The 13,471-nt window shown below is 44.4% G+C and overlaps 1 protein-coding gene across 3 annotated transcripts in view; it reads right to left on the minus strand.

Moving 5' to 3' along the window:
• IMMP1L (inner mitochondrial membrane peptidase subunit 1) overlaps positions 1-13,471 on the minus strand; it is a 292,381-nt gene that overhangs the window by 110,090 nt on the left and 168,820 nt on the right. For all 3 annotated transcript variants that reach the window (XM_078680838.1, XM_078680840.1, XM_078680841.1), the window contains exon 3: positions 10,215-10,303. In XM_078680838.1, coding sequence (XP_078536964.1) covers positions 10,215-10,303 — 89 coding nt within the window. The remainder of the gene's footprint in view (positions 1-10,214; positions 10,304-13,471) is intronic.

Below are 13,471 nucleotides of genomic sequence, written 5' to 3' on the forward strand. Positions count from 1 at the left end.
CAAATGTCAATGAACTACAAATTCGTCTATGTGTGCTACACTCAAGTGATCAAATGAGATTAGCACCAGTCACTTTAAATTCAGAAGTTCAACACGAGTACAAAGTCATGTGAACAAGGCTCGGACGAGCAGAAATGTTATGGTGACATTGCGAAATAAATAATTAGTTGACTAACTTTATGGTCCGTGTCCGTTGTTGGAGAGATGGTTCTCGTTGAGATTAGCACCAGTCACTTTAAATTCAGAAGTTCAACACGAGTACAATGTCATGTGAACAAGGCTCGGACGAGCAGAAACGTTATGGCGACATTGCAAAATAAATATTTAATTGACTAACTTTATGGTCCGTGTCCGTTGTTGGAGAGATGGTTCTCGTTGGAAAACGCAGAAAGCAGTTATATATATATATATATATATATACATGCAAACCACTCCTTGATAAAAAAAGAGAATGTAGCGCACTCCGGAGTCCATGAAAATATAATTTTTATTCCACCATAGCTTCCAAACGCGTTTTGGCCAGCATGGCCTTTATCAATGTCAGCATTGCTTCTGGCTAGTTTGTTATTTATTGAAAACCCCACCACCTATAGTCAACGTCATAATAGATGGACTACCTATATTAAGTGAAAACAAAACAGGCATACCAGTGCAGCCATCTTAGAACGATCACAGATTCACATAGCCTGGTAATGTAGCAGTGCCACACACTTGTATGAGCATCATATCCACCAATTAATGATCATTTCCTATACATAATAATGATAATAGTGGTCATCGTAATCGATCCACCAAAATGCATCTGGCCCAATACATTTTTCTCTATAGAATTGGGCCCTGTATGGGCAATGTAAAAGATTACATAGAGCCATTTAATTCTTTAATGCAATTTCATCCTACACTTAACTGTACTTCAAAATTGATACATTTTAAAAATGATTAATGTATTGCCATTTTGCAGAGGCTCAAGATTAATGCTGCTTCAAGCTATTTTACTAGATACCTCTAACTGCAGATTCCTCACCATAAAATATGTACCAAAGCAATACTTCCCTAAGAAGAAACGTATGTGGAGTGGTTTTAGACCAAACTATCTTGCAAACAAAGTGGTCGAAGTGTCCTTCCTACTGCACCAAGTGTTCGAGGAGGTACTGCTTCGTAAATGTATGCACTGATGACCATGTCGCAACCTGACAAATAACTAAAACAAGCACCCTTCACACCAGTGCAGCAGTGGTGGCTTTAGCCCGGTGGTAAGGGCTCTCTTCTTGAGGCTGCTTTTTTGCCAGTGCATAGCAGATCTTAATGCAGAGGACTATCCATCTCGACAAGGGTGTCTTCTGCACAGCCTTCCCTTTCTCTGCTCATTAGAAACCCACACAAATTTGATCATCCACTCGATGGTCCTTGATATGATCTATGTCAAAGCTTAAAGCCATTTTGGGGTCCTACCAATGGAGCCTCTCTTTGTTTGAGGGACAACCGAGCACAAAGAACGCTAGTAGAGTGATGGATTGCCAAACATGAAAGGGAGTCATGAATTTTAGTGAGAAGTCCTCAGCACCAATTTGTACAGAAAAAGCATGGTGTAGTGCGATTGCACAAACAGTGCTACAAAATGAGATCATTGCAATCAGGAAAACAAGGTCAGGAGGTGCTGCGAGCAGCTATGCATAGGCTCAAAAGCAAACACATGAGGAATGTTAAGACCAAAATAAAGTCCCACTGTGGCATCAAAAACAGTTTGGGTGGGAAAACCTGTGTGTTAAAACTTTAATAAACCTAATCACAACAGGTGAATTAAGCAAGAATAGTTGGTTATGCAAATGCAGAAAGGCCGAAAAGAATGACAATCTTATACTCGGAGGACTTCAAGGTCTTCCTGGGCGAAAGACAAAATAAGCCAAATGATGACAGTTTCACCTGTAAGGGGTCATCGTCCCTAGCACCACACCAGGTTACAATCTTGTCCTAGAATCCAGCGCAGAATAATTTTGTGGAGGGGCATCTGGCGGCGAGAAGGGCATCTAACCATGCAAATAGCTGAAGCAGGCAATTCCTTTAAAGAATTATATAAAATTCTACAACAATTTGTTAAACCAGGAGCTTGTGAAAGCCCAGATGACTTCTCCCAACCCCTCTGCGATAACATCTCTGTATTTTTTTTAGAACAAAATTCAGATGATATATGGAAGAATAACGTCCTCCAGACCTAATAATTATATCATCACTGACACTCTGCCTCAATCATTCATTAATGATGATAGCTTGCTGATGATGTTTCCTGAAGTCAATGACTCCGATTTTACCTCCTTAATTAGCCACATTAAAACAGGGTCTCCTGATGATTTTATATCTGCCAAAATAGTTGCCTCCCTGAGCTCACTGCTCAGGTCAGAGATGCTATCGGTAATGAACCTCTCTCTTAAGGAGGGAAAAGTACCCTTAGAGTGGAAGAAAGCCGTGGTGAACCCTATTCGCAAGAACACAACGCTGCCCTGGACAGACCTTTCTAACCTCCGCCCCATCTCCCTTTTGCCATATCTCAGCAAGATGACCGAAAGGCATGTAAACACCCATCTGTCTAAATACATCGAGGCAGCGGGAGGTCTTGGCTATTCCCAATCTGGGTTTAGACCTAATCACAGCACCGAATCTGCCCTCCTCTCCGTGACCGATAACATCAGGATGGCACTGGACAGTGGGGGCTCTATTAATCTGGTGCTGTTAGACCTTTCCGCTGGATTTGACACGGTGTCACATGGCATTCTTCTCGGTCGTCTGCGGAAGGTGGGGATAGGAGGTCAGGCTCTGTCATGGCTGGAGAGTTTTCTCTCCAATCGCACACAAAGTGTTAGGTTAGGCTCCCTACGTTCCACCTCTAGGGAGCTCACCAAGGGGGTGCCACAAGGCTCATGCCTAAGCCCTACACTCTTCAATGTGTATGTGGCCCCCTTGGCGGACATTGTGAGAGTGTATGGGTTCACCCCGGTATCATACGCTGACGACACTCAGCTTATGTTCCCGTTCCAAACCCTCACACCCTTAATCAGGTCATCTTTCGCTGAGGGCATGAGAGCAGTGGCAGACTGGATGGTCTCTAATTGCCTCCAATGCAACGTACCCAAAACTGAGGTTATGTTGTTCGGGGAGGCATCTCTCCTGTGGTCACCAGATTGGTGGCCTTTAGACCTGGGTCCAGCTCCCTGTCCTAAGCAGATAGCAAAGAATTGCGATTCTCCTATTAACATGACCAGAGAATCTGGATTTCATTAAAGACACGGAGGCTGACATTATGCATTTATCCTTTAATAGCAACTCACACAGCCGCACTACATCACAAAGGATAAAGTTCTAGAGTCATAACAAAGGATGTATCTAGGAGATGATCTGCCTCTTTTAAAAGAATCGCAGCAGGAAGAACTTCAAAAGGAACTGAGAGATCCGGTAACGGGAAACAACTTCGTGAGATGAAACATCAAGGAAGGAACTTCAGCAAGTCAAAGGCCAGCCGGTTAAACGGAGTTGCCTGAAAGAAAGAAATGAGTAAGAACCAAGAGCCTGAAGAGTAAATTCAGCACATGGTCATAACAAAGATTAAAACCATTTGAAGCAATTCATAAAATCATGCACAAATACAATACATCAAAGATGTAGATGTAATAAGTTGACACCCCTCAAGTTGTGAAAGGGAGGAGGGAGGGATAATGTCAGCCTCCGTGTCTTTAATGAAATCCAGATTCTCTGGTCATGTTAATAGGAGAATCGCAATTTCATTACAAGACCGGAGGCTACATTATGCATGTTCGTAGCCCCGAAGGACCACCTCAGACATATGCTCGATAGGCTTACAGTAATGACGAGCAAAGGTATTAGCATTTGACCAGTCAGCAGCTTTCAGAATATCATCCAACTTACCACCTGACCAGAAGGACTTACTGGCCATAGCTCCTCTGACAGAATGAGCTTGGAACTTAGAGAGGTCAACACCAGCGAGCTTCATGGTAGACTTAACCCATCTAGCAATGGAGGTGGAAGAGACAGGTTTGAAAGGTTTCACAAAGGAAACTAAGAGTTGATTTGCGCCATTGGGGCGCAGGAGAGACATCCTAGCGTCATATTCTTTCATGCAAGCAACCACACAAAGTTTAGGTAAGGTGTCAAAACGAGGATAGAAGATAAAATCTGACATCGTTTTGGTTCTTCTAAGTAATTCGAACTTGACACCAAACATATCATAACATCTATTAGAAATGTCTAAACTTCTGATGTCAGAAACCCTCCTACAGGAAATTAAGCACAAGAGTGTAGCAAGCTTAAAGGAGAGAAACTTTCTATTAAGGGAAGAGTTATCTGGCCAGGAACAAAAAAGGTCTAAAATGCACTTGACATCCCAAAGGGTCTGGTATTTAGGCCTAGGGGGTCTCCTTAGTCTTATACTCTTGAGGACCCTACAAATGATAGGATTTTTACCTACCGATTTACCGTTGATAGGAGCGTGACCAGCGGAGATTGCGGATCTGAAGCAGTTAATAGAGCGATAGGAAAGGCCTCTGTCAAATTGTTCGACCAGAAAATTAACGATATTCACGACAGGAGTCTCCACGGGATCCAGACTCCTTTCCAGGCACCAATGAAACCATTTCTTCCAAATGCTGTTGTATCTAAGGTGTGTCCCAGGTGCCCAAGATTCTCCGAGGAGAGAGAGAGCTGTCGACGAAAGTCCAGACAGCTCGTTAGATTGCCTGACACTTTCCAGGCAAGAAGGTTCAAATTCCCCTCGAGAATAAGACGGTGATCTTCCCCGTCTGCGTTTGAGACCAGGCCTGGAGAGGCTGGGATGAGAAAGGGAATGTCGCATGCTAGTTCCAGGGCTGTCGGGAACCAGGCTTGGGACGGCCAAAAGGGAGTTATCAGGATTAGGGAGCATTGCTCCGATCTGACCTTCTGAAGGACCCTCTGAATCATGGCGAAAGGAGGAAAGGCATAACCCAGGAAGTGGGACCAGGGTTGGAGAAACGCGTTCACAGCAAGAGCGCCCGGGTCTGGCATCCAACTGAAGTAGTTGGGAAGTTGGAAGGTGAGCCTGCTGGCGAATAGATCCACGTCTATGGGACCCCAAAAGAGGGAGAGGGAATTGAAGACGTTCACGTCGAGTTTCCAGTCCGAGAAGTCTATAAGGAATCTCGAATTCCAGTCTGCTGAAATGTTCGATTTCCCGGGGAGATATTCCGCCCTGAGGGAGATTTTGTGTTCCAGACAGAACATCCAAAGTCTCCTGGCAAGGTTGGAGAGATCCGCAGATCTCGTCCCTGCAAGGCGATTGATATAGGCCACAGCGGAGACGTTGTCCATTTTCAGAACAACGGACCTCCCTTGGATGGAGTGTTTGAAGCTCATAAGAGCGTATAAACCAGCCATCAACTCCAGAAAATTTATGTGTTGGGAGGATTCCGATAGGGTCCAAACCCCACCGGTGTCCTGGTCTCCAAAGCGAGCACCCCAGCCATGAAGACTGGCGTCTGATTCTAGGACAAAATCCGGGGATGAGCCAAAGATAGCTTTGCCGTTCCAGGCATCTAAGTTCTCTAGCCACCAAAAAAGCTCTGTTCTCGCATCCGGATCTAGAGAGACAAGGTCCCCATACCACAGACCTGAATTGAGGGCTTTCCTTTTTATTCTCTGAAGTGCGCGGTAGTTCAGAGGGCCGGGAAAAATGGCCTGGATGGACGAGGAGAGGAGCCCAAGAAGTCTGGCTAGTTCGCGGAGAGTTAAAGACTCTTGTTTCAGAACAGATCTGATCTCCTTCCGGATCTTGGCAATCTTCTTGGCCGGAAGAAGGAGGAGACATTTCGTGGTGTCTAGAGTGAAGCCGAGGAATTCTATAGTCCTGCAGGGAGAGAGCATGGACTTGTCTCTGTTGATGATGAACCCAAGGCTCTCTATCAGGTTCATGGAGGTTTCTAGGTCTCTTAGGAGATCTGAACGGGATTGGGACATGATAAGAATATCGTCCAAGTAAATGATGAGGCGGATACCCCTCTCTCTTAGAATTGTAACGACACACTTCATGATCTTGGCAAAGCACCAAGGGGCAGAAGAGAGGCCGAAGGGAAGAGCTTGGAATTGGTAGAGATGTTCCTTCCAAGCAAATTGAAGGAAGGGTTGATGTTCCTTGTACATGGGAATCGTGAAGTAAGCGTCCTTCAGGTCTAACTTGGCCATCCAGTCCCCTTCCAGAAGGAGATCCCTCAGGAGGTGGATACCCTCCATTTTGAAATGGCGATAAACTAGGAATTTGTTGACTTCTCGAAGGTTTATTACGGGTCTCCAACCCTTGTCCTTTTTTTGAACGAGAAACAGAGTGCTTATGAACCTTGCATCGGACCAAGGAACCTCCACTATTGCGTCTTTTTTGAGCATGGAAGCGATTTCTTCCTCCACGATCTTTTCTTGATCTTCTGAGAGGACAAAGGGGTGGGGTAGGTGTGACTGGAGGGGAATCTGTAAGAAGTCTATCTTGAAGCCCCTGACGGTTTCTAAAACCCATGGGTCTTGGGTAATTGAATCCCAAACATGATAAAACTGTTTTAGCCTGCCCCCTACTATGGGGATAGAAGAAGGAGGAGTAGTACTTACTTGTAGAGTTGGAGGTGTTGGGAGCGCCTCGGCCTCTTGAGCCACGGTTTCTCGGGCCTCTTCCTCTTTGGGGGAAGAAGGGTTGTCTAGGGGGGTAGAAGCCCCTTCCTGTTCCTCTGAAGGATGAGTAGGGTCGTTGGTTGCCTCGGCCGGAAGAGCGACCCCTTCTGCCGGCCTGGCCAAAAAGGTTGGTGTTGAAGACCCGTCTCAGGTTGTTCTGGGCTCTATCAAGGGCAGTAAAGGTGTTTACATATTTGCCAATTTCTTTGATTATGTCCTCTCCGAAAAGGAGGCCTTTGGGGTTCTGGGAGGGTTCTTTCTCCGCCATGTCACCTAATTTGGGGTTGATTTTGTTCAGGATAGATCTCCTCCTCTCAATGTTCAAACCAGAGTTGGCGTTGCCAAGGAGGACGATAGCCCTTTGGCTCCAGCCTCGAACGAGGTCGACGTTCAAGGGGGTAGAGGAGAGGTGGGACTGCTCCGCCATATCTAGGATTCTAACCAAGGGTCCCAGGACGTCCAGGAGTCGGTCTTGGCAGCCCTTGAGGGCCCTCTCCAAGCCTTTTCTGGGGTCACGTCCTAATTTAAATAGGAATTTAATGAGGCTAGGGTCTAGGTTTGGAGTTTGGCAGACTCTGTCATCAATGGTAGGTCTGGGGGATTCAGACCTCATTGTGTTTCTGGTGTTTCTATCCAGAAGGTTTCTCAACCAGCGTGCCACAAATTTGGAAACATGATCCTGCGGGAACCATTTAGAGCTGTTGGGGTGAGAAATGTTTAGGGGGGAAAACATTTCCTCCCCAATAGGGTTTAGAATAATATTCTTTGGAGTAGGTTCCGGATCGAAATGGGAGTTGAGATCATGTTGGACCTCATCCAGGTCAAAGACGAACTCGTCTGAGGGGTCTTTGGAGGAGTTGTCATCCAAGGAGGAGGGAGAGGAGTCAAGACCAACATTTGTATTTGTTTGAATAGCACTATTCCAAAGTGTGCCGCGAGGGACACCGTACACATTTGTGCCGCCATGGGCACCGGTCAAAGGAGTGTCCCGAGGGACATCAGGTTCAAGTGGGGCGCGGTGGCCTCCCATCCAAAGTGAGGTGCTAGGACCTCCTATGTTTTGAAAGGCGCTAGGGCCTGTAGTGCTTTCGCAATGTTTGGTCTTTTTGGGTCTCTTACCGTGTAAGGGGAGATCCTGGGGGTCACCTGGTCTTTTAGAGAGCATGACATCTCTGAGGGAGGACATCATGCAAGACTTAATTTCTTGTTGCAGAAATTTTTTAAGCGAATCGTCAATGGGGGCAGGTGAGCTAGCAGTGGCATCATCAGAATCCACGTCAGACATGGTGTGGTGATGAAAGACTATTAACAGGTAAGATAATCACTCCCCCTATTACTCCTCTTTTTTTTTTTTTTTTTTAATTGGTTTCTTTTTTTTTTTTTTTTTTGCAGGTGAAGCCTCAGGCTATTCCCCCTTTTTTTTTTTGGTAATTAGAAGGTAATTATTTACAGGTAAAGGGGTATAATTATGGTGAACAGCATAGTCAAAAACGAAATAATGGGGAAGTCAAAGTTTAAGGCAACAGCAGGGTATTGTTGAAAAGAAGGGAAGTATTGGGGAATGAAGGGACGCTTAAAGCGTGTTTAGAAATATTCCTAGGTGAGACAGGGAGACGAGCGCAGTGGTCGTAGGTCCCCGGCGGCTGAAGCAGAGCAACTGACAAGCTAAATCAGTCGTGCTCGAGCTCAGCCGCCGGGGGAAAGGAAAGTAGCTTGGCAGGGAAGGCACGCAACGCGGGTGTCGCGAGCGTGCTTTCCTCTAATCCGAAAGTCAGGAAATGGATTAAAATCTCGGGCGAACTGAGGTTATGTTGTTCGGGGAGGCATCTCTCCTGTGGTCACCAGATTGGTGGCCTTTAGACCTGGGTCCAGCTCCCTGTCCTAAGCAGATAGCAAAGAATCTTGGAGTACGTTTAGACCAGGCCTTGCTGCTAAGAGAACATGTTAATCAGGTGACCGGGTCTTGTTTCCACACTATCGGACTCTTAAGACGAATCTTTCCATTTCTGCCTGATCTATATAGAAAGACCCTAGTTCAGAGCCTTGTAATAAGTAGATTAGACTACTGTAATGGCCTTTATATCTCTGCCAATGAGGAACAACTCAGTAGATTACAAGTGGTCCAGAACGCCGCAGCAAGACTGGTCCTTAATGCCCCGGCCAGATCCCCCTCCCGTCCCCTCCTTGATACACTCCACTGGTTACCAGCACGACAACGTATCAAGTTTAAGATTTGCTGTACCATTTTTAAATGTCTCTCTGGTTCTGGACCAAAATACCTGACAGATAAATGTATCCCCTATAGGCCTGAACGTGTTCTACGCTCCAGTAACCAAATGCTCCTTCGGGTACCACGTGTAAGGAAAGTAAGACAGGGAGGTCAAGCTCTCTCCTACAAGGGTCCCATGCTTTGGAACTCGCTCCCCTTTATCTTGAGACAGGATACCAACTTCCAGAGTTTTAAGAAATCCCATAAAACCCATCTTCATCTTTTCCCATCCATGTAATCACAGCACACCTTCCTGCGCAAGACTGGGTAGCATAGCTTTGGCACAAGCGCAGAGATACCCTTTAGGGGGTCGATTCCTGAGCTATACAAGAAAATAAATAAAAATAAATAAATAAAATAAATACCACCTCAGGTGGCAGAATGAAAGCTGTTAACTTCCACAGCTAAATCTGCAAACAGGAGGTATAAGAAGCGCATATTTGTCTGCCCTGCTGGTGAGACAGGAGGTCCGTAAAGGTTGTGGCCTGATCAGAGGATAGATGCTCATGCTCAGGAGCTCTGAGTACCACACTGTCCTGGCCAAGTCTGTTGCTAATATTGAGCTATTCTATGCATTTCAGCAATGTGACAAACTGAATAAATATTCAGGGTTTTAAATAGAAAGTTAGCTACATAAAATGACTTACAGTCACCTAATTTAACCATGTTTATATACCTACTGGATTTTATGCCAAAGAAATCCTAATTTTCTACTGCATGAAATGTTGTATTGTAAAATCGTGATACAATAACAATAAAAAAAAGAACGTGAAAGAAAGATGTTTGGTCTATTTTGGTAGAACATGAGAGCACGACGAGCAGTAAATATAACAAACGGCACATGCATGAGATCTCACTAGAATTGCCCTTCAGTTTGCCAGGCCAGTGGCGCGTGGCAGCTGCAAACTTGTGAGAAAGTTAGGTATGGTTATGCAAGAGCTCTTCTCACTCATGTCGTTAGATTCACCTAAGTGACCAGCGACACTTCAAACTGGGGAACCCAGACTGTTAATCAGCAAGCTCCCCTCGCCAGAGAATGGAACATGTTCGGTGTTGGCAACCAATCTACAAACTCAGCTGTCTTCTCAGCTGCATTATCAGAAGAAAAGGAAAACACTGGCACTCAACATCTACAGAATGATAAGTAAAGGCAAGGGGCAAAATAAGAAAATGTTTTATTAGCATATTCAACTCACAGTACGATGTCCACACAACATGGATTCACATGAAAGTTGGTGCTACCTACTTTTGAATTGAATAAAAATGCCGACTTAAGTTTTCCGACACAACCAGATCCGAATCATGAATTGTTGGCTCCATCGACGGGCCAGAACACTGAAAACAAAATGAAATACATTACTTAAATAAATTCTTAATTCAAGAGCGTATCAGGGAAAAAAATACAAACTTTAATGTGTGCAATGTCTATATACATCTATATACATAATAAGATGTGCATACATGCTAAATGAAATTATTAAAAACAACACCTTGATGTAAGAATTTAATTTAGTTGCACTGTGAAAAACAGCACGTCTAAAACAGAGCTACATTGGAGTGGCTGAGTATTTTATTAACTAGAAAAGTGCATCACGTATAGCATTAGGGAGAAGAGTATGACATTTATATCCACCAGAATATGCAGAAACCAGTGAGAGCACGACAGCTACCAGCTTGGCTAATAAAATGAACTCTAAATATGATATCTGCTTTAGGGACTGAGGAGGTGGGCACTATGAAATTATCTTACCTCACCTTCATCTTTCTATCCCTTTCCTCAGATGAGGAAATACCTACCTTGAGAAGCTAGCTACCCATGTGAAAACCAATGAGTTGGATCTACAACAGAGGTAGCGCTAGAGAAATCCTACCTCCATAGTGTCTTACAAAGCAGTCGACTTTAGGTGCAATTCTCATGTAAAATGAAATCTGATATGAGAACTACTGGTTTTCATCTGGTTCCTTAAGGTCTCAGGGACATATTTTGAAAGCCTCTGATGTAATGTGCAGCTGAATGACTAGTCCATCTAAGCGGAGGCTTCTCCACTGAGGGGGAGAAGCATCGCCCCGCCTGCTGCAAGCGCAGCAGGTACACATAGAATAATAAAATGGTTATTACCATTTTATTGTTCTATGTGCTGCCAACCGCAGCGAGTGGATGCTGGGGTGGGACGGATTCCTGCAGATTACAGGATGACGTCATATATGCTCACTGGGCATGGTAGACAGCCGGCCAATCTGACATCCCTACTTCAGCCTGCACAATCCCAGCGTGGCAAAACAGCCAAGGGATTGCAGGCACAGGCTCCCATCCTCAAAAGGAGCACTGTATTAGCCTGCTCCAACCAATCAGGAAGTAAACCACCTTCCTTTCCTGCTTGTCGTCGTCCGAGAGAGCAGTAAATATTGGTGAGTTTTACAGCACTCTGCACCCCACCGATTTATAAAGTTGCAAGCTACCCCTGGTCTATCTATGTTCACAGCACTCTTCATACGTTCTGGTGCTGTTCATGTATGTACGTGTTGGTAATTATGGCACAAACGTCGCTATAAAGCAACAGAACTCTGTACATTATAAGAGGAATTGGGAGATAGTCTTGTAGATCATGTACAGGTAGTTTAAGTTATTTGCCTAGAATAACACAATGTTGAGTCTAGCGCCGAGGATGGGATTCAAACCTGGTTTCCAAAGGCAGTAGGTTGAGCCCTAGCCTAGCAGGCAGCAGCGAGCACTTAAACTTTATTCCAACTTCCTCTATTTCTAGTATCTGTCTGTGATCTGTAATTCTATTGTGGGTTGGACTATAAGCCTTTTGTGGTAGCGAATGCTTACATCTTCTCTAATGTTTATTGCAACTCTCCATCCAAAATCCTTTGTTTTAATCAGTGAGATATACACATATATTTTTATTTGGGAAGCCATCATGCACGATCTACAAAACTGCATTTTCATCTGGACATATTCGATCAGGAAGGCATCAATATTTCTGATAATACATCTCCAATTTTGTATATATGAAAAAAACCTTGTTTTCGCTCTAATTCCTCCCACTCTCCCCTACATCATTAACTTTTATTTACCATGTGTGCAATACAGTAATGTAACACCAAGTTCTATATTCCGCTATGATTGTCAAGCCATCAGCTTTCACTGTATCTCTTATGTAAGACATTGGGATATTATTTGGGGTGAATGACTACCCACCTCAATGAATAATCACAACCCTTTTGAGGATGAATCCTCATAGTTGCTAAATTAACCAGAGCTCAACCCGCTGCTGGTTATGGGACAGAGCAAAAAGGCTTCACTTTGGGCAATGTGTAATGCATTTATGCAGTACCAAAACAGTAATAAAGTCGAAATGTAAGACACTACAAATCCCAAACAAAATTAGAAAAATAAAGTATAATTTAATAAAGAAAATAACACCAAAAAATGCAAAAATTAAATAAGGTAAACCAGAGATATGATGTTTAATGTTTTAAATAGAAATAGCACCAAAAGGTACAACGTGCTAATGATAGTCAATGGCTATGATAGACAGAGACCTAAGCACAATTTGAGGCTGACTGCAATGTAGCATAGGCCGAATACAGCAACCATGTTCGTCCTGGTCAAAGATTTTACCTACTGTCTTAGTACTTTTAGTCCCAATCCATTACAGGAGCAGACTTCTAAAGCCCACCAGGCCCTCAGGGGAGACACTTAGAGGCTCAGAGGGAATTATGCAGAGGCCAACAGCAGAGTCCAGCCCACATCTAGTTACCACTGGTCGGCCTGGCAACTGCAGAAAAAGGCCCTTTTGTAGCTTGCTGTATCCATGTAGCTTGCACAGGATGTCAGCATTATGCCCCTTGGAGTCAACTCCTTTGTCCTGGGTACAAGAGGGAGCACTCTCAGTCTTTCAGGGCTCTTCTCAGGACACAGACAGCAGGTCCAGTCCTCTTCTGTCTTCTGCATGTCCAGGAAGTGTTCTTAAGTGGGTGCCTGGAGGTGTCACATTTATGCCTAGCACAAGTTAGTGAGTGGGAATGACTCCCAGGCACGCCTTAACAAATGGTGTAAAGGTTCCTGTGGTCAACCTTACACAATTTGGGCATTTTCAAAATGGCTAAAGTCGTAGCCCCTACTAAACTTATGCTCTTAGGGTTTATGTGGGGAGTATACTAGTGAGTTCTCACATCTAACAAACTCTAGTTTCAGGTAACTACTTTGCCCACAATAAACGCAGAGATAGAAGTCCAGTAGGACAAAGACAGGATTCTTCAGATACTAGACAATAGGTCAACAGGAGCTTTCTTAGCATCCTGTTGTCTCCGCTTTCAAAATGCCAATTGTTTTATGTGAACCAAGAGACCAAAGTTGGGTAGGACAAAAGCAGAGGCCTTTGGCAACCAGACAGCGCATTGACATCAAAAATTATCTAGGCATGTCATGGATCGCTACATACTTTCTAAAGGATCCCCTGGTGGCGCACCTAAGGCCTGGGAGGAGGCTGTCAA

Source organism: Lissotriton helveticus, chromosome 3_1 (assembly GCF_964261635.1).
Source record: "Lissotriton helveticus chromosome 3_1, aLisHel1.1, whole genome shotgun sequence".
In the NCBI taxonomy this organism is placed as follows: domain Eukaryota; kingdom Metazoa; phylum Chordata; class Amphibia; order Caudata; family Salamandridae; genus Lissotriton; species Lissotriton helveticus.